Below are 26,579 nucleotides of genomic sequence, written 5' to 3'. Positions count from 1 at the left end.
TCAAACTGTGAAACTGAAGGTTGGAAAAAGTAAGTGAACTCTAAGCTAACGACTTTTTAAAAAGTTCATTGCAGTCTGAATTTCGCACACCTGGAGTCCATTTATTGAAACGAGTTCAGAGGTGTGGTGGCCCTGAATGACTTTGATTGATCACAAACACGATAAAGTTTGAGTTTCTGACAAGAAGCATATCCAGATGGGAATCACACCTCGCACAAAAGAGCTGTCTGAAGAGCTACGATGGAGAATTGTTCATCTACATGAGGCTGCAAAGGGTTACAAAGTCATCTAGAATTCCAAGAACAAAACTTAAAAGAAGTGGTGAGGCGGCCTTCTGCTGTTATGCACCTAAAATCTGGAATAGTCTGCCAATAGGAATTTGCCAGGCTGATACAGTAGAGCACTTTAAAACACGGCTGAAAACACGTTACTGTAACATGGCCTTTTATAACTTCATTTTAATCGTAATTTAACTTAATCCTGATACTCTGTATGTTCAATTCATCATAACAACTATTCATGGTGGCTCTAAAATCCGTACTGACCCCTACTCTCTTCTGTTTCTTTTTCCGGTTTCTTTGTGGTGGTCGCCTGCCACCACCACCTACTCAAAGCTTCATGATGCTCCAACAATGATGGACGGATTAAAAGGAAGAAGTCTACGTGACCATCATCATCATCAAGCCCTTCCGTGAGAATCCTAAATCCAAAGAGGACTGTTTCATTTATGTTAGGTAGAATGTCCAGAGGGGACTGGTCAGGGGGTCTCATGGTCTGGAATCCCTACAGATTTTATTTTTTCTCCAGCCGTCTGGAGTTGTTTTGTTTTTTCTGTCCCCCCTGGCCATTGAACCTTACTCTTACTCGATGTTAATGTTGATTTATTTTGTTTTATAATTATGTCTTTCATTTTTCTATTCTTTAATATGTAAAGCACTTTGAGCTACTGTTTGTATGAAAATGTGCTATAGAAATAAATGTTGTTGTTGTTGTTGATCTCTGAGATTTGAGATCTTCATCGGTCTACTGTCAGGCAAGTTGTCTATAAATGGAGACAATCTGGTATTGTGGCTACTCGGCCTAGAAGTGGGCGCCCTGCCAAGATGACCCCAACAGCACAAAGTCAGCAATGAGGTAAAGAAGAACCCTAGAGTGACAGCAAAGGACTTGAAGAAGTCATCAGAACTAGCTGACATCTCTGTTCACGAGTCAACTATACGCAAAACATTGAAGAAGAAAGGAGTCCATGGCAGGACACCAAGAAGGAAGCCACTGCTATCAAAAAAGAACATTACTGAACTTCTGAAGTTTGTGAAAGAGCACTTGGACACTCCACAACGGTACTGGGAAAATGTTTTGTGGAGTGAAGAAACCAAAATTGAACTCTTTGGGAGGAACAAGCAGAACTTCATTTAGCGTAAAAAGGGCACCGCATATCAACATCAAAACATCATCCCTACAGTAAAGTATGGTGGAGGGAACATCATGACATGGGCCTGCTTTGCTGCATCAGGGCCTGGACAGCTTGCCATCATTGAGGGGAAAACGAATTCACAAGTTCATCAACAAATTCTCCAGGATAATGTGAGGGGGTCTGTCTGTCAACTTCAGCTCAGAAGAGGCTGGGTGATGCAACAGGACAACGAGCCCAAACATCGCAGCCAATCCACAGCACAATGGCTGCCTTTTGGAGCGGCCCAGTCAGAGCCCAGATCTCAGGCCTATTGAGCCACACACAGAAGACAACCAAAGAACATGGAAGAGTGAAGGCAGCTCTGCAGGGAAGAATGGGCTCAATAAGCCAGGATGTGCAGGTCTGATCTGCAGTTACAGGAAGCGCCTGGTTGAGGTCATTGCTGCCAAAGGAGGGTCAGCCAGTTATTAAATCCTAAGGTTCACTTACTTTTCCAATACGACTGTGAACGTTGAATGTGTTTGTAAAATAAAGACATGAAAGAGTAGAATTGTTTGTGAGTCGTTGGCTTGAGCTCATTGTGTAGATCAGGACCTGTGACTCAGATGAAGATCACATCACATTTTATGACCAATTCATGCAGTAAACCAGATCATCCCAAAGGGTTCACATAATTTTTACTTTGACTCAGTTGGTCTTCTGTTGGCTTCTTCACTTCATGTTTCATTTCTGTTTGGGTTTTATTTAAGCAAAAAAATGAAGCAATTCAGAGGAAGAAATCTTAAAAAACAAGTCAATTAAAATGAATTCACAAGAAGTTAATTAGTATCACAAACGGGGCATGAGAATGAAAACCTGCAGCCACGGTGGTCCTCCAGGACTGGACTTGGCGACCCCTGCTTTATAATACGTGTGAAGAAAACCTGACTGTTGGACCCCAGCATTTAACAATTAACGGGTGCGTTACGAGGTGGGGATGGAGGAAGACGAGCTCAGCTCACAGATTTACACAAAAGAACACCGGAAAGCTTACATCGACTGGACGTCAGCACCCGCTTGTAGAGGCGAAGCGTGGAAAATTAAAATGCCGGCCTCCGTCCGACTGATTAAGACAGCTGTGTAAGGCAGGCTCGCCACATACGACCAAGTGAGGTTTGTCCCCCGTCTCTTGAAACCTGCAGGCCTCAAGACGAGGCGGGTTAGAAAAGCACGGCCTGCAACCTTTGGTAGAAATTACTAGAAGACACCTCGCGTTGGGTTGGCCTTGTTACCTCGATGTCCCTGATAAGGAGCTGCGTTGGCGTTTCTACCGGCGCTTTGCTTTCAATGACCTTCTGGATGGCACAGGCCCAGTGAATGGCTTCATTGAAATGCTTCGTGGAGAGTCTGTAGCAGAGCTTGCGCCCGTACACGGCGACGTTCCAGTAACCTGTTCAAAAATAAACAAAACATTCAAAAGCAGTTCCAAAGGGCAACAGGAGGAACGTCGGCTCTACGTAGCCAGCAAATATCAGGCTCACTGGACCAAAAACTGGCACCGACTGCAGTTCAACCCTAGCCCTCGTGATCGAGTTTAAAGTGAAGTGCCGGGCGCACAGCTTGCCCTTTCTTTCATTTGTCCCCTTTTCTTTCTTCCTTGCCACTTGGCACACTACCAGCAGAATCTGCCACTGTGCCGATTTCATGTGAACAGCCTCTTTGTCCCGTACACAGTCAAACCTCTCAAGAGCTTTGTGGGTCAGGGTGCCATAAGAAGAAGCTTTGTGTGCTCCCCCGGCCCTGACTGGCCCACATCCTCCATGGTGAAGAACTGGGTCAGCCTGCGTTGTTCGGTTATGTCTCCCTGCCAGCAGAGGACTCCAAAGCAACATACTGCATGGCACCAAAATGGTGTGCGGAGACACACGCAAGGCAGTTCTGTCGCCCCCGTTGCTGTCTTTGAGGAGTCTGCGCAGGTCTATCTTCTGGTGGTACTCCTGCTATCCATCCATCGGGTGTTACCCGAGGTTCTCAATTGGCCCCATTTCAACTTTATCTCTAGACTAGGCTAGACTGGGACTTCTGACACTGAGCGTACGTGTACATGGAGACAAAAGGAGAGCGAATGAAACATTCTTAGCAGCATCTACTGACTACCATCTTCCCCACGCAGATTCTCCCTGCATTTTCTTGTACCAATGCCCTGTTATGGGGTGCAGACGTGAGCACCGCCACTAGGGTGCGCTGTGAACCAAAAAGCCTGCAGTTGCTCTCTGGCACAGCGTATTGATAGCTTCAGGCGTCAGAGTTGACCCTCTGCCTGGGGGTCGCGAATTGTCCTCCAGTTTGATTTGAATGGTACCCACATAAAGAGAGCAGGAATGGGAAGAGAGGGTGCCTGGCATTTCTGATATGGGTGCTTTGATTGAATTCAAGGTTAACGTCATCTAGGAAAAGCGTTAAGGGATCATCCCAAGAAACATCATTTTCAAACACAGGAAACTTCCCATTTAGGACAGAGCCAAGCCCCAGGGGTGTCTTATAACACTCTAAGTCAGGGGTCCCCAACCCCTGTCCTGGAGGGCCGCAGTGGCTCCAGCATTTCATTCTAACCGTCCTCTTAATTAGTGATCTGTTTTTGCTGCTAATTAACTTCTTTTGAATTCATTTTAATTAACTTGGTTTTTAAGAAATGTTCCCCTGAACTGCTTCATTTCTTCCCTTAAATGGCACCCAAACAGAAATGAACCGTGAAGTGAGGAAGTCAAGAGAAGACCACCTAAGTCTGAGCCTCAAACCCCAACCAGTTGCTCAATGAGGCAATGGCAGACTTTTCTGAAATTGTGGACTTTCTCTTTTCTAAGAGCAGATCATCATTCCTGAGACCTTCACGTTTCTTTATTTTCAGATATCGTAAGATGGACACCAGTTGTTTTGCTCATTCTTATATCTCATTATTGTTTGGCTGCTAATTAAGGAAAAAGAAACAATTGAGGGGTCTGAGTCTTCAAGAGCAAGTCAATTAAAATGAATTCAAAAGAAGTTAATGAGCAGCAAAAACAGGTCACTCATTAAGAAAAGGGTGAGAATGAAAACCTGCAGCCACTGCGGCCCTCCAGGACCAGAGTTGGGCAGCCCTGCTCTACGTCGTGAACGGTAACGCCTGACATCACTTGCCACTTGGTAAGGCCTTTGTAGATCTGATCTCTTTTAACCTTTTGATTGTTGTACCGTGTTAGCCATTATGGACGGAGTGAGAAGTCAAGCAAAATGACCCCTTTGATTGGCTAACTACAAAGATTACAATATGCCAGCTTTTGGTGCAACTCGGGCCCCGTCTTATATCTCGCCTGAAGAAGGGGCCTGAGTTGACTCGACAAACTTCCATATTGTAATCTTTATAGTTAGCCAATCAAAGGGGTCATTTTGCTTGACTTCTCACAACCTTCCAATTACAATCTTTCATGCATTTTTAAAGTACTAGGGTGTTGTACCGTGGTAGCCATCATGAATGAAGTGAAAAGTCAAGCAAAATGAACCCTTTTATTGGCTAATACAGACCGTAGAGTTAAACCACACTGCCGACTAGAACATCACATAAAGGGATCATTTTCCTGCAGATCATCTAATGAGGTCCACACCTAATTCTCTGCATGAAATGTCCTGACACTGCACTCTATGTGGGAGAAACTGGACAAACACTCCGGAAGAGTATGAATTTCCACAGGTGCCACGTTAAACATGGCAACACAGATGTTCCTGTAGCAGCCCACTTCAACAGCCATGGACACTGTGAGAGGGACTTTAAAGTCACAGGGCTTATGGGCAACTTCGGAAAACAGCAAGAGAGAAAAGAACGGGAAGTCAAATTCAGGCTAAAAGTTAAAACATTACAACATGGCTTAAATAGAGACATGGGTCTTATGGCCAGGTATGAGGACTGTTTGCATCTCTCAGACTGACACAGATAACCTGACTACAGATCCACATTGTATTGAAAAACTCATCACAAACTTCAAAAGACTTTGTTGGACGGTTATCTTATCCAAAGAGCTTGACCATACATTGTTCTTCTCTCTTGTTAAATGAATCTTAGCCTGAAGAGGTCTATTAATTTTTTACATTTATGATGTCTCACTTAAAGATTTACCAATGTTGTTTCTTGTCCTAGTGTGTATATAAACACAGGGAACTCCAGTTTCTGTTTTACATCTCGCCTGAAGAAGGGGCCTGAGTTGCTTTGAAAGCCTGCATGTTGTAATCTTTTTCGTTAGCCTATCAAAGGTGTCATTTTGCTTGGCTTCTCACTACATGCATTTTTAAATAAATGCTCAGATAAGTAGGTACTTCAAAAAGTTTAAAAAGACAAAAAAAAAAAAAATAAATAAATACCACCCCCCCATATTGAGATTCTCACCGGTCTCTTTGTAGGTCTGCTTATCAGGCCAGATGACTGTGCAAAGACTTGTCAGCACCAGCATTCCCAGTCTCTTGGCATTCCTTTCATCGCTGCTGTAATACTCCAGGGCATCTTGAGTTAAAACAAACCAGTGCTTCCGTTGTCTGAGCCACGTCCCATGAACCTCTTTGTACAGCCAGCCTGCAAAACAGGACAGGAGGAGGAGAAGAAAGAGGAGGAAAAAAAAACCCAAAACAAGACAAAGTCACTAAGAAGCTGGAAAGCAAATCAGGATGGAAGCCATGCAGGTGGAGATAACAACATCAAGATTACAAGGCAAAGTAGCACATGACAGCCTTCTCAAACTGGCTTAATCTAGCTCAGGGTTACAGAGGGCTGGCATCACGAGAGTCACCTTGGCAGCACCAGGAGCTACGCCAGGTTTACACTTGATGCTCCAGTGGACGCTCCTGCTACACAAGCGTTGTACTGTTCATACTTGCGCGCGTACGTTACGTAAATCTGGAGGAATCCAGCAGGTGGCAGTGCGAGATATCATCACGGTGAGAACGGGTTTGGCTCGCTATGTTGTGAATTGCCTGGCCATTACCGCAATATCTCTGAAAAGGCTGTTTAATGATTAAATCCATCAATCCAGGGATGCACCCATTCCAGCAAGCATTGGGCACGAGGAAGAAACAATCCCTGGACGGCATCAGCACATCTCAAGGTGAATACAAACACTCACATACACCGACGTTATTTTAGCGTCACCAAATCTTCATATCTTTGGAAGGAAACTGGCACACACTGTGGAAACCCAGCAGGCAAACATGCAAACTGCAGGCAGGGAACACCAGCAACGTGACTCCCTGCGAGACAGCAGCGCGAACGCTCTGCCATAGTGTCACCCTCATGTGTGTAATTATTAAGAGTATTCATTACTTAAACGAAATTAACGATTGATCTGTAAAATGTAACATACATACGTTAATGCTTTTCATCAGTGAAAAGTGAGAAAAAAGGAAGATTCATTGTCTATCGGTTCTGTGCTGTGGGCAACACTTGTAGAGGATCTGTGAAGGCACTTGTGGGACCCTGCGGTCATAAAGGAATGGACACGGTCAGCAACAACACTCAGTACCAACTGATCATCATTTAAATGCCACAGCCTACCTAAGGTGCCCAAAGTGAGCCATGGAAATATCACAGACACCATGACGACACCACCAGCAGCAGACTGAACCGTTGACACAAAGCAGGATGGGTTCATGCTGTCATGTTGTTGATGCCAAATTCTCGTCAGAGCAGAATGTTCTTCCAATCTTCTATAGTCCAGTTTTGTAAATTGCAGCCTCAGTTGCCCGTTCTCGGCTGACTAGAGCGTCACCTGGTGTGGTTTCCTGCTTCTGTAGCCCACCTGCTTCAAGGTTCGACGTGTTGTGTGTTCAGAGATGCTCTTCTGCACACCTCGCTTGTAACGAGTGCTTATTGGATTGACTGTTACCTTCTATCAGCTCAAACCAGTCTGGCCATTCTCCTCTGACCTTTGGCATCAACAGAGAACTGACGCTCACTGGATATTTTTCCTTTTTTGGACCATTCTCTGTAAAACCTAGAGGTGATTGGTCGAGAAAATCCCAGTAGAGGAGCAGTTTCTGAACTACTCAGACCAGCCCATCTGGCACCGACAGCCACAATGCCGGGCAGGTTCAAAGTCACTTCAGTCCCCTTTAAGTCCACATTCTGGTATTCAGTTTGAACTTGTCAATGTCTACAGGTCGAAATTCACTGAGTTGCTTCCATGTGATTGGCTGATTAGATATTTGGGTAAACAAGCAGTTGGATAGGTGTACCTAATAAAGTGGCCACTGTGTGAATGTCTACTGTACAGACTCCGATTTCCCATGGATTCCCCCCCAGATTCTTTCCTCATCGATCCATTATTTTTACGCACTGTTCACTTAGCTCTGGGTTACAGGGGGCTGTAGCTTCACCTGACGGCATGAACTGAGCAAAGGAGAGGGATATCCTGGCACTGCACTATGGACCTCGGACTGTGGCTGAAGGTTCACCAAACAAAGAAAACACAGGAGTCTGTGAATGTCCTTGAGACAGGATTGTGTCGAGGCGCAGATGTGTAGAAGGCGACAGAAATATGTCTGCAGCGCTGAAGGTTTCCAAGAGCTCAGTGGCCTCCACAATTCCTAAATAGGAGAAGTCTGAAACAACCGTGACATATCCCTATGGCCACCCGGCCAAAATAAGCAATTGGGGACAGAGAGGGGCATAGGGGTGTGGAGAGGGCCTTGATAAGAGAGGTGACCAAACAAACCCGATTGTCACTGTGAATGAGCTACTGAGAACTTCCAGAAGGTCAACCACCATTGCAACACTCCACCCGTCTGGGCTTCATGATACAGTGGACAAACAGAAGCCTCTCCTCAGTAAAACGACACATGAAGGCCCGCTTGGAGTTTGCAAAAAGACACCTAAAAGAGAACAAGATGGTGAGAAACGAGATTCTCTGCTCTGATGAAGCCGACACCGAACTGTTAGGCCTCAATTCTAAGCGTCACTTTTAAAGGACACCAGGCCCTGCTCATCATCTGGGCAATACCATTCCAGTGGTGGCAGCATCAGAGGCTTATGGGGGGGTTAGTCAGGGTCGAGGGAAAGCTGAATGGAGCAAAGTAAAGAGATATCCTTAATGAAGACCACCTGGACAGCACTCTGGACCACACACTGTAGCTTGAAGGGTTTTACCTTCCAGCAGGACAAAGCAAAGACAACACAGGAGTGACTTGGGGACAACTCTGTGAATGTCCTTGAGAGGCCCGCACTGGAACCCATCTCTGGAGAGACTTGAAAATAAGCTGCCCACTGAGGGTCCAACCTGACAGAGCCTGAGGGGATCTGTAGAAACTGTGTGCAGACCCCCCAAAATGCGAGAATGGCTGCCAAAGGAGCGTCAACTAACTGCTATGTAAAGGGACTGAATATTTGTGTCAATGTGGTATTTCAGTTTTTTAATTTTCATAAATCTGCAACAATGTGTAAAATCCTGTGTTCATTTGTTTATAAGAGATGCCCCTTCAGACTCCACACCCTGACTAGAGCTGCTGATTAAATGTACAGACTACATCTCTGTTTCTAGCCATTAGCACTAAAACATAAGTAATATGAGAGTTAGAATTTGTTACTAACCCTCACCTATTCTGTTTCTCTTCTCAGTCCTCAAATGTGGCACTTGGTGCCACTGCCCACCTGCCAAGTTGTTTTGCCTGCCTAAGGAAAAGTCCTTTCTGATGAAGTATCTCAGGAATCGTCATCGGATTGGCTGGCCTAGCACTGTTTCAGCTGTGGAATGGCCAATAGTGGAAGGCAGCTTGATGGCCGAGGTCTCCAGGACTCTGAACCAATTGGAATCCTGTTATATTATATCATCTACTGCTGAATTTTTGCCCTGTACTTGTAATATTTTTATTTTACTATTATATTGTATTGAGGATTACTTATGTTCTGTTCTGTGTATTGTGTTATATTTATCCCCGTTTTTTGACACCCACTGCATACCTGGAAAGGGGTCTCTCTTTGAACTGCCTTTCCCAAGGTTTTTTTCCATTTTGTTTTCCCTACAAGGTTTTTTTTTGGGAGTTTTTTCTTGTCTTCTTAGAGAGTCAAGGCTGGGGGGCCTGTTAAAGCCCATTGCGGCACTTCTTGTGTGATTTTGGGCGTTGTAAAAATAAACTGTACTAGCCAACCCGCGGCGTAGCATACGCCGCATAATCAGGCCGCTTTTTAAATGATTTTTAAGCACAGAGGAAAAAATAAACATTTGAAAAATCCGTAATTTAATAAACCACCAAGTAAAGTAACATTGCAACAATGCACGCTACGAACCAACATACAATTGTCCGTGACTGAAAACCGGAGGAGCGCCGTCGCGCTTTCTCCTTCCAAAGTGAAGGGCGGGGTTGAACGGCGCCGCTCAGTACGCACTGCCCGCTTATGTGCCCGCCCCCAACTCCCTACCTGAGTCACTTTCGTCTGTGTACAGTCCACATGCACCTGTGAGTCACGTTTGCTGTTCATTTTCCAAACACCGCCTCAGTCGGTTTCCACGTTGAGTTTTCATTGTTCTTTGCGGTTCCGGCTGCTTTTTTTTTTATATATATATAATCCACCAAGTCACCCGACCATGTGGGGCTTTACAAAGGGCATGGATGTAATCAGTGCGAGCGTATGACCCGCACGTACTGGGAATTTCTCGTTTGTGGGGAACAATTGGAAGCCACGGTCTCCATCACGAATGGGGTTCAACGGCTTACGCACGCTCCCGCGGGTAGACACACGTTGATCCATTCAGTGTAGCGCGCGCGTGCAGTACCGGACATACAAGTGCATCACAGACCTGTTAACGCTCAATCTCACGTGGCTGAAAGCCACTTGTCCGTCTAAGAATTTGGACGCCGACCGCTGTTGGGTCGTGTAACAATTTAGCAGGCGGAGTCTCGCTCGCTGGAAATAACCAGCCAAATCGCTCCAGCAACTAAGAACTGCCATGCACTACCACCCACAGAATCGAGAACGAGCTATCAATCTGTCAATCCTGTGCGTGTCCGGTGAGGTTCCCTGTGTTGAGTCAAATGAAGCGAAAGGCTCCACACCTGGTGGTGCCCTTCCGTCAATTCCTTTAAGTTTCAGCTTTGTAACCATACTCCCCCCTGAACCCAAATACTTTGGTTACCTGGTTGGCTGCCCTGTTGCGGGGCCTGCATTGGTGAAGCAGGTGAGACGGTAATGAAACAGAGGCACAGGGCTTATTGGTTTTTAAAGACTGCTTCCTTCATTGGGTTTTAACCAATGCACGGAACGAACCAACACACAATCGTCCGTGTGGCGCGGAGGGTGGAGCGGGAGGAGAGGAGAAGGACATCCACTCCGCTCCCTCCGTCATGCTAGTCTGCTGATTTCTCGTTCAGTATACACTGCCTGCTCATGTGCCCACCTCCAGCTCGTCACTCGAGTCGTTGTCGTCTTTGTACAGTGCAGATGCGCCTGTGACTCAAGTAGACTTTTCATTGCTCTGTGCGGTTTTGGCTGCCTTTCTATATATAATCCACCAAGACACCCGACCACGGTAGTAGCGAGGTAGGAGGGGGGTCTGTACAAAGTGCAGGAGTATCTAAGAAGACGCATGTTTGTCGTGGATGCGAATCGCTGTATGTAGCGTGTAAAACAGTTTGCTATAGTGCACGCGGTCGTGTGTCGTAACCGAAAACTCGTTTTTTAAAGACTGCTCACTTCATTGTGTTTTAACCTCAGTTGTAAAGGAACGTTTTAAAGGATCCCATGGGATACCCCACGCAAACCGTTTTACACGCCACATATGGCGATTCACCTCCGCGAGAAACATGCGTCTATTAACAGTCAGCGTGGGTCGGAGCTGCATGTGACCTCTACGACAGACGAATATAAATGACGCCGTTTTTTCTGTGTCGACGAGTCCGAGTTGGTGGGCGTGGCTCTGCGAGTTGTCGTCGTATCCAATGGTCTTGGAGTTGGTGGGCGTGGCTCCTTCCTGCATGTGCCATAGGTGTCTCACTTGTCGGCGGCTTAGTGAATCCACGCCCCTTCCGGCGTGCTTTCCATGGTTGTCTTGCCTTAGTGAATTATATATATATAGATTGTATCAAAATAAAATGGAGGAGGTTATAGTGGGTCCATCAGCTAAACCCCAAATTGGACTTGGACTTCTCGGCTCTTTCTCTGTCTTTTGCAAACCTCAAGTCCGCAATCTTGGTGTTACCTTTGATAGTCACCTCTCTTTTGAGAAACAAGTTAATTCTGTAGTCAAGAGTTGCTTTTTCCAGCTTCGTCTTTTAGGTAAGATCGAGCCTTTTTTTATCTTCTAGGGATCTTGAGAAAGCTACTCCTGTTTTTGTCTTTTCTCGCCTTGATTACTGCAATTCGCTGCATTCTCGGATTAGCAAATCCCTGATACGCAGGTTACAGTTGGTCCAGAATGCTGCGTGTGACTCTGTTTCTCCAATATTAGCTTCTTTACTTGGGCTGTCTGTCAGTTTTCAAATTGATTTTAAAATCTTGTTGCTGGTTTTTAAATCTTTACATGGGTTCGCTCCCGCCTATTTATCTGAATTGTGTGTTTTACACCAGCCATCCAGAGTGCTTAGATCTTCTGGTCGGTTGTCTCTTGTTGTCCCTCGTACCGAGTGTGAAACTAAGGGGGGCAGACAGGACTTGTGCTGCTGCTGCTCCTCTTCACCTCGTCACATAAAGGAGTCGTCTACAACTCAAAACGAGATTAAAGACTCTTTTCTATTCACGTGCATTCTGTCACCTTCAGTAATACTGATGGTGTCCTCATGGTGATTATGTAACATTTATTTCTATTTATTTAATTTATATTCATTTATTTTATTTGTATTTATGTCATTCATGTTAATTGTGTGTTTTTCTTTTATTCTGTTATTGTAAAGCACTTTGGCCGCAGCATTCCTGTGTTGTTTTAAATGTGCTATTGTCAGGGACGCCAGGAGGGACCGGAAGAGGGTCAGAGCCCTGCCTGGATCACATGGGGTTTGCCTTCCGGGTTGCTTTGGGGGCCACGGGTCAAGGGCATGGAAGCCTTTTCCCTGTAGGGGCCCGTGGTCACCGCCAGGAGGCACCCCGATGTCTTGGAGACTTGTTGCCCCAGCACTTCCACCACACCAGGAAGTGCTGGGGATTTATGACGCGCCGGAGAGCAGCCGGGAGGACAGCCGGCACTTCCGCCACGCTGGGGCGTGGCCAGAAGAAGATTGCCAGGAACACCTGGGGCTCATCCGGGTCCTCTATAAAAGGGGCCGTCTCCATTCATTCGAGGCTAGAGTCGGGTGGAAGAAGGATGAGGCAAGAGGAGCTGTGGAGGCGGCCGGAAGACAAGGCATTGTGGCCAGGACTGTGACTGTTTTGGGGTTTGTGCACGTGACTAAGGTCTGTGTGACCATTGGACTGGGGTCTTTGTGACCATATTATTGTAAATATTGTGTTTAATAAACGTGTGGTGGTGTTTTAACAAGATGTCCGCCGGTCTGTGTCCGGGCAAAGTTCACACTATATAAATACATTTGACATTGTATTGTTTTGCCACTCTGGGGTGAATTGAATGGAACTGAAAGGATTTTAGCACAAGGCTGTGACCTAACGAAACGTGTAAGAAGTGAAGGTGCCTGAAGAATTTCTGAAAACACGCCCGTTACATACGAAAACGGTGCAAGACGCCACCAGAAGGTGCTACCTGAAGTCTCTGCCCTTGCAGAATGCCTAGCAGTGCTTCATAACCACATGCAGCACACATGTGCAAGGAGTGCTGGGGAAGCGGAGTGCGGGACTTTTGGCAAACCTACTTCCGAAAAGCCAGCGTCTGCGGAAATTAAACGTCTCATTTGCAATAAGGTTCATTCATCATCACTCATTAAATTCATTATGTGTGATACAACTGGCAGGAATAAGGCGACACATTTTGGCTAAAGAAACACCCAAGGGGTTGTGGGAGAAGGGGGGTGGCAGAGCAGACCCTGTATGCAGACACTGCCAGATTTCGATTTGACGGGAGTTCTTCATTTAAAGGTTAGAATATGATAACAGAAGAGGCCAGACTGAACTAGATAGAACAGTGGAGGAGAAACAGACATTCGGAGACGAGAGGAAGCCGACGACGCACAAGGATATGCAGAGGAAACGGGCGATAATAGAGAGGGAAAAGGACAGAAGAGGGGGGGCAGGTAGATCTTCGTCTGTGTAGAGACCTCCTTTGTGACCACTAACGCCAAACACATCTCGGCTAACTCTTCGTTGAACTGGGATCCAACAGCTCGGAGATCAACTACAGTTGAAGAGCTTTCAGCATATCGAAAATCTGTGCGTTACTCGTCACCCCGAAAACCGTTTTGAGGAGGATTCACGCCTGCATGACAGAGCTGAGAGCTCCAAGTCCTCCTCGCTCATCTGAACTACTGTCCGTACCGTCCGTCTCAACTTCTGGACTGTGCCATCAGCTCATTCAGAATAGTCTTCTTGGTCAATAACGTTCCATCACTTTTCTCGGGTTTCACCCCTTGGTCATCCCTTATCAGATTAGCCCACGGACTTTAAGATGACAGGCACACTCTACGTCAAGGCTGCGTCTCTACAGGTGGCCTACCCTGATATGATGACACCTCCATGACAGGTGACACTTTAATGCTTTGGGCTCTACACATTGAGGTATGTGGAAGAAAAAAATGAAACTTAGGGGTCACATAGTCATTTAGGGCAGAGGTCGCCAACTCCGGTCCTGGAGGACCCCCTTTTAATGAGTGCCCTGTTTGTGCTGCTAATTACCTTCTTGTGAATTCGTTTTAATTGAATTGCTTTTTTTGATTTGTTCCCCTGAATTTCTTTAATTTTTTCCTTAAACGCCACCCAAACAGAAATGAAATGTGAAGTGAGGGAACCAACAGAAGACCAACTACGTCAGGGCCTCAAACTCCAACCAGCTTCTTAATGAGGCGCCGAGTCTTGTTGTTAATTAAACTCGTCAATTTGGGCTGCAGCACGTCTTTCTAGAAGTTTCTTTAAAATGTCAAAACGTCCAAGGGCGTGAATACTTTTCAAAGGCCCTGCTTGGAAATGAAAACGCCATAGTCTGATGCTGTCCAATGACAGTTGTAAATTTGGACTTAAAACCACCCCATGTATGTCCATCAATCCATTATCCAACCCGCTATATCCTAACTACAGGGTCACGGGGGTCCGCTGGAGCCAATCCCCAGCCAACACAGAGTTTAAGGCAGGAAACAAACCCTGGGCAGGGCACACACACCAAGCACTAGGGACAATTTAGAGTCGCCAATGCACCTAACCTGCATGTCTTTGGACTGTGGGAGGAAACCCACGCAGACACGGGGACAACATGCAAACTCCACATAGGGAGGACCTGGGAAGCGAACCTGGGTCTCCTAACTGCGAGGCAGCAGCGCAACCCACTGTGCCACCATGCCGCCCGCCCCATGTATGTATTTCTGTTAATTGTAACTGTGCTCACAAGTTACAGCAGCCAGGATGAGTCACTCATGGTATGAACTGGCATTCTGTCACCAGCGGCGTGGCGTCTATAAAAATGGCCAGAATGTATGTGATTCTGTCTAGTGAGGCAACGGCAAGCCACCTCAAAGAGCAGAGGATCAATTCTGGCACACGATGCCAGCGCTACAATATATCACACTACGTTTCTTTGTTTTAGTTCAACATATTTTGTTTTTCTGTTACATTACTTTTTTTGTGTTTATTGTATAGTGGTGGCTCTGAGGCTAAGGATCTGCACTTGTATCCTGAAGGTTGCCGGTTCGAATTCTCATCACTGCCAAAAGAGATCCTACTCTGCTGGGCCCCTGAGCAAGGCCCTTAACCTTCAATTGCTTCAGGGGCGTTGTACAATGGCTGACCCTGCGCTCTGAGCCCCAGGGGTATGCGAAAAACCAAGTAATTTCCTTCGGGATTAATAAAGTATAATAAAATAAAAAAAATAACAAACAAAAAAATATATAGTGTTTAAAGAAACTGGAACAAAATACAATCACACTGATATCAAGTGTCCACACAGAAAAAGCTTGCAAAGCAAAGCTGCGTGGGTGACGGAAAATCCCCCATAAATGCTAAAAAAAAAAAAAGGTTCCATCTTCTGTCATGAGTGCCCCATCAACTCTGTGAAATGCAAAACACTAGAAGTCTTAAGAGCTGACATCACAAGGCAGTCCCTGAGGTCCGTGGGCCCAGTGGTTCACCACGCTGACCAAACAGTGAAACAAAGTGGCTAAGCGTGCTGTGACTAAACAGACGGATGTCACGCCCATAAACAAGCCACTGGTATTCAGAGCAACTCCTTGAGAGAAAGGAGACAAAGAACAGTCTGTGCCTGACAATGGAGAGCCTCAGGAACCAAAAGGACGCTAGCATTAGACCTGCGAGGTGCTGCGGTCACTTAAAAAGAACAGGAGTGTCACTTAACAGTCAACACGAGTTCAGGTGAGGGCCAGGTCGTGTGTTACTAATATGCTGGAAATTCTATGAGGAAGCAAGAGAAGAATACGATCAGGGAAGTTCAGACGACATGATTAATCTGGAGTTTCAGGTGGCATTTGATAAGGACCCACATGAGAGGGTAGACATCAAACTAAAAAGGTGTGGGAATTCAAGGTGGCTCAAACACAGGAACCAATGGGCTATGGAGAAAAGAAACTTATGAGAATTAGGTGCAGTTAAGCCAGATGGGCTTAAGGTGGAGAAGGACAAACAAACCATGATCACCTTTACTACACTATTAGCACGTGGACTTATCTCGCTCAACTGGAAGAACCCTAACTCTCCTCTTTTAAGTCAGTGGGTAACTGATGTTATACTGTACACAAGGTGGTCCTGATCCAGATCGTCTGGATGACTTTGATTTATGCGGGGACGATTCCAGTTCAGAGCAAAGACGATTCTTCATGTCGTCACTTTGCACACTTCTCGATGGTCCAGCATTTTTCGGATGATTTTCTATGTAATAAACTTAATAAGTTATAGTGTAATGAAAATTGCATAATTAGATCTGGACCACCCTATACTATTTGAAAGTGGAAAAAAATCTAATTCTCACTTAGAGGATCTCTGCAGAACTTTTTCAAAACCTGGCAGGATCTGATCAATCATATTTTAGAATAAGCTCTTAAAGCACTGAGGAAGCAGATTCTCTTCCCATTTCTGTTTCTTCTCCATTTATCTTATTAAACTCATCGATTTACTTATTTCTACTAGCTTTAAGTTTTATTCTGTTGACCATGCTCTCTTTCTCAGGGATGGGGATTGATTTGTTTTCAATCCTATCTCTCCATTATAAAAAAAAAATCCTGGGAGAGAAAGACGGGGGACGAGACGTGATCTTCACGTTAAGATCACGGAAGACACTTAAAAGACCCGCGAGATGAAAGACATTGGCCATGGAGCGTCTCGCGGGGACCTTAAACATGAGACTGACCCGGGACCGTCCCTCAATGACGTAGAACATGAGATTCTTGCAAGACACGCCCTACTTACAAATAAATAAGACCATGGGCAGCAAAGCACTCAGTCGTGTAAAGGCTGCACACACTGATCCAGGGCTCTCGGCGCATATAAAGCGTATAAGGGCAATATGTTATAAATGAAACGTTGACGACTAAGTGAAGAAGAAAGCAGCGCGGAGAAAAGAGACTCAAAAGTGTTGGAAACAAAAAGGAGCAAAAAAGAAAAAGAATAATCGAGGTGCAAATTCAGAAAATAAGGAGAGTAATTAACAGCCTGGAACAAGTGGAATTGGAAAAAAAGCACGTCCAATTGGACTCAGAATTAAAAGACAAAGTAGAACTTCATAAAGACGTTCACAAACGTTGGCGCTATACACATGCAGAGCCGGTTAGAGATTATGAAAGCAGTGGAATTCGAAAGGCATGAAAAAAAAAAAAATGGTGCGGTACACATGTGGAGAAAGTTAAAGAATATGAAAGTAGGAAAATTAGAAAGTATAAAAAAAAGAAAGTAAAGATTGCAGGAGCACAAACAAACAGAAATTATTACTTGAAAAAAGGAAAATAATCACCACGGACCAGGTGTCATTGGAAAAAAAAGCAGGATAAAGCGAGGTCAGAAATAAAAGACAAAGAGTAGAAAACAAAGTAAAACATCATAAAGAGGTTAAAAAACACGGGGGCCAAACAGCTTAGAGAAAATGAAAACTGGAATTCAAAAGACTCAAAAAAAAAAAAAAAAAAAAAACGTAGGCGCGAAACACATGCAGAGCAAGAAACAGAATATGAAAGCAGAAAAAAAACGACAGTGTCAAAAAAAAAGAAAGTAAACATAGCATTAGCGCAAAAAAAGAGAAATTATTACTCGGAGAAATAACGAAAAAGCAAACAGAGATCGAATATATGGACATAGGTGATATGTCAGAAGTATGTAAATATTGTAAGGCTTTGAAGTTTAAGTCGGAGTATTTCAAAAACGGGGTTTACCTCACATGAATTTATTGGTTATCTGATGTCGATCGCTTTGTCTGTGCTGAAATTCCAAACAGAGAAACTTATCCTGAATTACGGTAGAAAGTCATTAAACACACGTCTCACTGACCTCATTTAAAAGATTCAGAATGTTGGGACGAGAAGAATTCCAAATATTATTTTTAACGAAGTTCTGAAATAAAAGTGAACCTAATGAAATAGCAACAATTCAAAGAAAAAAAAAATCTTAAAAGTGTATCCGGAAAACCAAACATGGGGGTTGGTGAGTGAAGCCCCCTAGTTTTTTGTAAAAATTGATCTATTTGTATGGAAAGATTATGATAAAATTAAAAAAAAAAAAAAAAGAATTGGGTGATGTTAAGAGTAATGTAAGAGTAATGTCCCTTCTATTTTAACTCTTTCATGGCTGAATATTTTTTCCAGAAAACATAAGTTTCTGAAAAGCAATGGTTTCACACAGAAATCGACATAAAACGTCTGCTGCGGCATGCTGTGGCTGCCAGTTTGCCAAGAATGTGCGGCAGGCTTGCTGCCAGGCTGTCCTCATATGGCTGGGGCAGCAGCGGTCGCGCTCGCAGTGCCTTGCTTTCTGGTTCTTACCTCTTATCATTGTTAAGTGGCAGTCCTCCTGTCGAAGAGCACATTAGGCGTGTCAGCTCCTTGAACCTGTTCAGCACCACGAATAGCTGGGGACCAATCAGCTGAAGCTGGAACCTCACATTTGTTTTCGTTCGATTGTATCAAAATCAGAGTCCGACAAGTCATAAGTCCGATTCAGAGATAACAGGCAAAACTTCATGCACGGAGTATTTTACTTTACGCATTCGCTTTGATCTCTCGCCATTATGTCAGTGCCATTTTTGTTCTTGTTTGCACCTTGCTACTCGCACGAGTGAAGGAAATCTCGGTCAAACCAATGAGGATAACTTTCCTTCTAGCAACGAGAGTCCAACTAAAACGTAATGGTTGGTTTTGTCACAGTTTACAGTCGATCATCATCGTCAAAAAGTTGACATCAGCCCTGAAAGAATTAATATAATCTATATCTCTATATATACAGTATATATTTATATAAAATCCAGCGACTGCCTGGATTTCCATGACAGAACTACTTAACAGATTTAGATCGGGATTTTTTCTATAATTTGCTTGAACACTGCGGTTGATTTTGCGACGTCTCTCATTGCACTAAGTATCACAGTTCGCTTGCAGTAACGATTTATTTGTATGAATCCGAGAAACACATACAGGACTGAGGGGAGGGTCGGGTCGGGCCCTCCTCTCTTACTTGCCAGCCTCTGAGCTTGTACCTTACCTTAGCTAGCGAATGAGAGAACTACTTAATGGATTTAGCTCGTTTTTTTTTCTTGAACATTCCGGCTGATTTTGCGACTTCTGTCATTGTGCTAAGAATCACAGTTCGCTTGCAGGAGTGATATATTCGGGTGATCCGAGACAGAGGTTGCCAGCCGGGCAGGGCCCTCCTCAATGTCCTTTTTCACTTCTACGCAGGGGGAGCTACAGGGCATGGCTAGTATATAAATAAAATCCAACATTTATCGGTCCGCTTAGACTGGATTTTCTTCTATAATTTGCTTGAACATTCCGGATGATTTTGTGACTTCTCTCATCGCACTAAGTGTCATAGTTCGCTTGCGGTAGTGATTTATTAGTGGGAATCCAAGAGAGAGATGCAGCGGTCCGAGGAGAGAGGGAAGCGCAACGTCAGGAGTGGGGAGCCATTCGAGTCGCTCTACCTCTCGCCAAGTGTTGGAGCGCACCTCGCCTCCGATTTGTTCAGCAGACATTATCATCTAGAGATTGTTAAAGGAGTAACGTTTGACGTTTTTGAGAGAGATCAGAGCTACGTGTGTCTTAGAGAGTAGCTACTGATTGGCAGAGATATCACGGCCACGTGCTCATCTTCACACGCGGAGGACGCTCTCCCATCAGATATAGTACCAACGTTTGATGTTGGAACGTAACTACCTTCCGCTTGGCCAGAGTTACATTTTTTAATTTTTTTTTATTGATTTTTAAAGTTTGTCTTGTTTTACTACTACGTGGGTGGAGCCACGGGGGACAGCTAGTTATTAATAATAACAACTAATAATAATAATAAAGAATTCTTTACACTTATATAGTGCTTTTCTCACTACCCAAAGTGAGTGGGAAGCCACTTCAGCCACCACTAATGTGCAGCACCCATTTGAATGATGTGACGGCAGCCATTTTGTGCCAGTATGCACACCACACACGAGCTGTTAGCTGGTAAAGAGGTGAGAGAGATAGCCCATTAGAGTCATGGAATGATTAGGAGGCCCCAAATACAACCAGGTCGTGGTGGGCAATTTAGTCAGGGCATCGAGATACCTCCTACTCTTTGCAAAGGATGCCCAGAGATCTTAAATGACCACAGAGTGTCAGGATTCCAATTTTACGTCTAATCCGTAGGACTGTGCCATTTTCACAGCACAGTGTCCACGACCCTGCACTGGAGCAGTGGGATCTACACAAATACGACAGGGTAAGTGCCCCCTGCTTCTTCCAGCAGCAACCCAAGCTTTTTTCCTGGTTAGTCTGCCATCCAAGTACAAGCCAGGCCTGAACTTGCTGAGCTTCAAAACAGAAATTAGAAAGGACAGCACATGTGTGCACTGGCATCCATACACACATCTCCGGGCCTACCTCAACAGGATTCTACTCCATTCTGGTAGGTGGTGGCTGGTCCATGTGACTACCTCAGTGGCACTTTTTGTAGTATACTCTTCCTCGATTCCTTCACCTTCTCTCCTTCCTGTACTCTTTTCTTTCACCTACTAGCTGAACCCTTGCCTCTCACTACTGTCCCAACTCTAAACTGACTGGTCTAGTGGCCAAAAGGCGCTATTAACCCTCAGGCAGGGACTACTTCTGGAGAAAGCCAGAAGATCGCTTTTAGGGCTCATTTATACTTCACTCTCAGAATGCGTACGCGCACACATCATGGCTGCCATGCGTTCCTAGCGATCATTTGAGCAGGTCCTCAGAAATTAACGTGACGCATGTGCGAATTGCAGTCCCAGCAAAAAGTTAGGGGGTGCAGTGTGATAAAAAGTCGGAAATGTGACGTCAGAGTCTCTCTTTACTATCTTCATGTGACTGAAAGCTGCTATGAGGATCCTACAAGATCGATGCGCACGCTTCGATGTTTGATGAATGATTTGATTTGGTGAAGCAAAATGACGACATACAGATGCTTTCGTGGTGCTCTTATATTCAAGCATCGCATATTCCCCACCGTAATGACACGATACTTTTTAAAAGTCTCGCATACCATCTTCTGTGACGTCTTCTTTTTCTAGGGCTTCCTCTGGACCTGACAGCAATAGATCACCGCAAAGAACACATTAAATGTATGACATTCCAACTCTCTGCACATTTAGAACCCTTAGATTTATACTTGACTAGCAAAATACCCGCGCTTCACAGCGGCAAAGTACTGCCTTAAAATTTTTATTAAGAAGAAAATTAAACTGTTTTAAACTGAGGGAAAATATACCAATAATTATTTGTTAAGGATCTCTTTGTATACCACATTGTCAGTTCGGCCCTCCGGTTGTAATATGACCAAGCTGTGCGCTGAGCTTACTCTTGAGCATGTAACGTACAGTTGGCCATGTGAACAGTAATCTTGTCTCAAATCTCACAGCTTGGATTGCTGCTGTCATAATCGGTTTGAGTTTCATGGTTTGTTTCAATGACGACAGTATTTGTAGGACTTGTTGTGTTGAAGTGACATTCGGCATCTGTCAAGCGTTGTAAGCATACAACCAATTTCATCGATAACTTCACATCCAGCTTTTGGGAGTTTAAACATTCATAAACATCAAAGTGTCCACTACTGAAATCATCACCTGTCAATCTAAGATGTTTAAGAGGCATTGGCGGTTGTCGAAAGGTGTAAAATATTTGGCCATTTCGGTACACTTGAAAATGACAACCGAACAATTCAGCGGCAGCCATCAACTCGCATACAGAACCATAGGTGGAGGACTTAAGCATTTCACTCTTCTAGTGCTCCTGTGTAGTCTAATTATCTCCTGTACCGTCATCAGTCCACACCTTGAACCTGTCCCAGTCATTCAATACATAAGACACAATGTTCCTCTGGATATCAAGAGTGAGCCTGATATGTAACAAAGAGAATGGAAATGGCAGGTGCCATCTCCGGGCATGGAAACCACTCGGTAAGTGACAGTTCTTTGATCGATGGTGATCACCTCGATAGACATGTTAATGGGGGTACGGTTGGAATGATAAAGGAAATGGGTACCTGAACAATGTAAAGTAAGTCTAAAATATCTACACAATAACTATAATCATAAAAAACGAACAGTAAAACAGCGGAGAAGCCGTGAATTAAATAAAAAGGCTGTAGTTATCAGCTGGGAGACGTGAATCCCGTGGCGAAGCAAGGAAGGGAATGTAGAGACTGGAGCGACGGACGGCCTTATATAGGCAGGAGCCAACAACGTGGAAGGCGTTGGGATGGGGGACCCAATGCCGCCTCACACGGTGACCGAGCTGCAGGCTATGGACGTATATATGTACATAAGTAGGATTCAGTTAGCGTTGGGAACCTGCGTACCATATTTCTTGAAGATGGGCCCATAAGTAACAAAGACCGTTGGAAAGTTCAATATGGCGGCCGACAGTGGTGTCATACCACTGAAATAAGCACGTACATCGATTTTGGTTAGCGCAGGGAAGCCGCCTACCAAATTTCGTGAAGATGGGGCAATAAATAAGAAAGTTCAACATGGCGAACGTTGTCGACCGTTACGCGTTGAATTTCGAAATGAAACCTGCTTAACTTTTGTAAGTAAGCTGTAAGGAATGAGCCTGCCAAATTTCAGCCTTCTACCTACACAGGAAGTTGGAGAATTAGTGATGAGTGAGTGAGTGAGTGAGTGAGTGAGTGAGTGAGTGAGTGAGTGAGTGAGGGCTTTGCCTTTTATTAGTACAGATATCACTTTCATGATGAAATGCATTAAAGTATGGATGTTTTATATTTTACAGATCAATCGTTAATTTCATTTAAATAATGAATACTGTTAATAATTATACACATGGGGGTGACACGGTGGCGGAGCATTAGCGCTGTTGTCTCGCAGGGAGTCGTGTCGCTGGTATTCCCTGCCTGGAGTCTACATGTTTTCCTGCTGGGTTTCCTCACTGTGCTCCAGTTTCCTTCCAAAGATATGCAGATTTGGTGACACTAAAATGACGCCAGTGTGTGTGAGTGTGCTGGTATTCACCTAGCGATGAGCTGATGCCCCGTCCACGGATTGTTTCTGCCTCATGCCTAATGCTTGCTGGAATGGACACATCTCTGGATTGACGGATTTAATCATTAAACATCCATTCCAGAGATATTGCGGTAAGGTGTCATCGGAATTTAATGGGTGTTCCAGGCAATGCACAACACAGCGAAGCCGAACCTGTTCTCACCATGATGATATCTCGCACTGCCACCTGGTGGATTCTTCCAGATTTAAGTATGAATAGTACAACGCTTGCGTAGCAGGAGCGTCCACTGGAGCATGCGTCGCTTCACGTGAAGTATAAACCCAGCTTTAAGGTCAAGAATGAAGTAGGAAAATCAGCTGGGGTGGTCTGTCTTGCTAGAACTCCTCCTAGTGGCACCCAGCAATCCTTGAGGATAATTTCCCCCTCAAAGTGTCAGGTCAACACCACTCTTGAGTAAAAGGCATATGACAGTTTAAAGGACTCTGAGAGCAGAAGGTGAAAAACTCTCTGGTCTGACGAGATAAAAAAGTGAACTCTGGATCTGCATAATTAGATGTGGACCATCCTTAAGATTAAGTGTAGATTGATGGGCAAAAAAATGTCAAACTTATTTTAAATTACTAGGGGGCTGTGCTCCCAACTTGCTTCACTCGCCCACCCGGGGCTCGCTGTGCGCCAGTCACTTTGCGTCTCTGCCGCTCATGTTGTGAAGGGGGGGGGTCGGGGGCTGAATGCACGCCAAGGAGATGCGGTCGGATCAGCTGCTGTCTTGCCGGGCTTCGTGTTCTGCTTGTTATGCTGCGTATTGATCATTTAAAAGCCTGTACAGCAGCTGTCCTTTTGTCTCACCGGACGTTAAAAGTGTCTCCGAGAATATCACGTCTCGTCTCCTTCCAAGCCTTCCAAGATTTTTTTGTTTTATAATAGAGAGAAATGTACAACACAACAAAGTATGCAGAAAGTGAAGGGGTCTCAAATAATCTGCATCCAATTTTTATTCAGATTGTTCAAATCCATTATGCAGCTTTAAATTCTCCACCCATTAATATTCTATAGGCCCGCTTATACAATGTACATGGCAAGACTACCGTCACACCAAAAAAACACAGACTTTGTCTTCTTGTTAACCTAAGATTCAGAGAGAGAGAGAGAAGAAGTCATTTTGCAAAATGTTGACTTAACTCGAGGAACCCTGCAAGCTATCTCCTGATCTTCCCCAGTTTTAAATTCCTGGGAACAAGTTAAGGCGTTTCTCACATAAATCACACGGGCAGGCAGCCAATGTACACACGCACACAGAGCCACAGACAAAGACAAAGCCAAAGCCAAAGAGATGGAGAGATGAAACTGCTGTCAGGCACGACGGGGTTGAATCATCCCAGAGCAAGTAGTCAAGAGAGCCCAGGTGAGGTGTGTGCCAATGCAATTCCGAGGCAAACCCTCCTTTTCCATGCGGATGACGTACCTGACTCTGCCACTTTGACTGCATTGTTAGTGAAGTTGCTGGGCCAGAAAATGAGTAATGACAGACCTGATGAGAAAAGTGTGAAAGAGGGTTCTGAAAATGAAAGGGAGGTTTGGGGAAGGATGAGAACTGTGAACTAAAAAGCTCCACACTCAAAAAAAGGAAAAAGACCGAGGCTGTAGAAAGTGCAAAGAAGAAGAAGAAGAAGAGAGTGAGAGCCTTTGACAAAAATAAGAGAGGTGATCCGTATGGTCACGGGTGGACATGGTAACAGGACAGAAAAATGCCAGTAAGGAAACTGTGTGTGTGTGCCATCCCTTGTGAAGATGCCCAGATGTCTGCTCTGTAGTTTGGCTCGAAAATGGATAAACATTAGGGAGGACAGTACTTAGCTGGAAGAATTAAGACGGCCCTCTTGGGGATTTGCAGGCCTCCTTCTGCCCACTGCTGTGTCTGGAAAATGTCTTACCATTCCGCCAGCATTTCTCAGCTGTACATAAATTTAGTTTTGTTTGCCACCTTTCAGACATGAATGGCCAGCAACAACTTCTGTCTGGACAATGTTCATTTTTAACAGTAATGGATTTTATTTTTTTCACTTGCCTTTTCTGTGGGGATGAATGTGAAATACTACAAGAGACCAGTCGTTTATCCGGATGTGTCAACGTAACAAAGAAATAAAGCTCATCACTTCATAAAAGTGTTTTCAGGAGGATGCAATCGCGTATCGTCAGCCAAAGAGAAGCTTATCGGTGTACTTTTAGGGGGGCGGTTTGGGACTGATGAACTTGTCACTGCACCATTTGCTATTCTGCCCACAATCCAGCTCCATACCAAAATGGTTTGGGTACATGAAACAGCATACTTAAAAGTTGGGCTGACATGAAGCCAGCAAAAGACAAGCCACTGGGGAGCGTGATGATAACTGTACCCGTCATAATGCCACCTACATGAGGCCTTTCCAGTTGAAACTTCGTACTGGAAGGGTGGCACGGTGGCGCAGTGGTAGCGCTGCTGCCTCGCAGTATGGAGAGCCAGGTTTGCTTCCCAGGCCCTCCTTGTGTGGAGTTTGCATGTTCTCCCCGTGTCTGCGTGGGTTTCCTCCCAGAATGCATGCAGGTTAGGTGCATTGACGATCCGGAATTGTCCCTGGTGTGTGCTTGGTGTGTGTGTGCCCTGCAGTGGGCTGGCACTCTGCCTTGGATTTGTTCCTGCCTTGTGCCCTGTGCTGGCTGGGATTGGCTTCAGCAGAACCCCATGAATGAATTTAAGCGTGTGTGATGTCACTACACAATTGGTACTCCTTCATTGTCCTGCAGAGATTCATTAAGTGCATGTAGCTCTGATTGGGTAGTGATTAGTGATGGGACAGCCCTCCTTCAGTGTACAGGGCGAGTCAAAATCATGTTTTGACGTTATGGTTTTAATGTCAGTAAATGTAAGGTTTGAATACACAATGGGCAGTCTGAAAATCGAGAGTCCACCTTACGAGAAGGATTTAGGAGTCATAGTGAACTCTAAACGATCAACTTCCCGACAGTGTTCAGAAGGCGGTTAACACTAGAATTACCAGAGCCAACAAAAAAAACTCGTAATTCCGGCCCACCTTAAATCCCTTCGCACCTCTCCGGCTGCCTCTTTTGTCTTCTAAATGTGTCGATAAGCCCAAGCAGCAAGCAGCCTTATACCACCACCCCCCCACCCCATCGCCTTAGAACGGCCAAGAAGTTCTCCCAGTTCCTGCCTTGATTGATTATCTGGGAGTGAGCTACTCAGAATTGTAAGGGGAAACAACTTGATGTGCGTTTTGTGTCTAAACAATCTATGTAAACAAATTGTTAAAACAGAAATGTTTTTCATGTTTTAGTAATAAATGACAAAATGTACACATTAACTATATATAATATGTAAAGGCTGATGGCCAAACATCAAATAAACACTTCCATA

General features: G+C 44.8%; 1 protein-coding gene across 1 annotated transcript in view; it reads right to left on the bottom strand.

The window, feature by feature from the left end:
- Window positions 1-2,343: 2,343 nt before the first annotated feature.
- The window catches only part of LOC120518222 (pleckstrin homology domain-containing family H member 3-like), a 158,606-nt gene continuing 134,370 nt past the window's right edge, over window positions 2,344-26,579 (bottom strand). Inside the window, exons 4-5 of the mRNA XM_039740902.1 lie at window positions 5,811-5,993; window positions 2,344-2,843 (exon numbers count right to left, since the gene is read on the bottom strand). Of these exons, the coding sequence (XP_039596836.1) occupies window positions 2,614-2,843; window positions 5,811-5,993 (413 nt within the window). The 3' untranslated portion in view covers window positions 2,344-2,613. The remainder of the gene's footprint in view (window positions 2,844-5,810; window positions 5,994-26,579) is intronic.

The sequence above is a fragment of the Polypterus senegalus genome, chromosome 17 (genome assembly GCF_016835505.1).
Source record: "Polypterus senegalus isolate Bchr_013 chromosome 17, ASM1683550v1, whole genome shotgun sequence".
In the NCBI taxonomy this organism is placed as follows: Eukaryota; Metazoa; Chordata; class Cladistia; order Polypteriformes; family Polypteridae; genus Polypterus; species Polypterus senegalus.
This window is presented reverse-complemented; position numbering and strand designations above follow the sequence as displayed.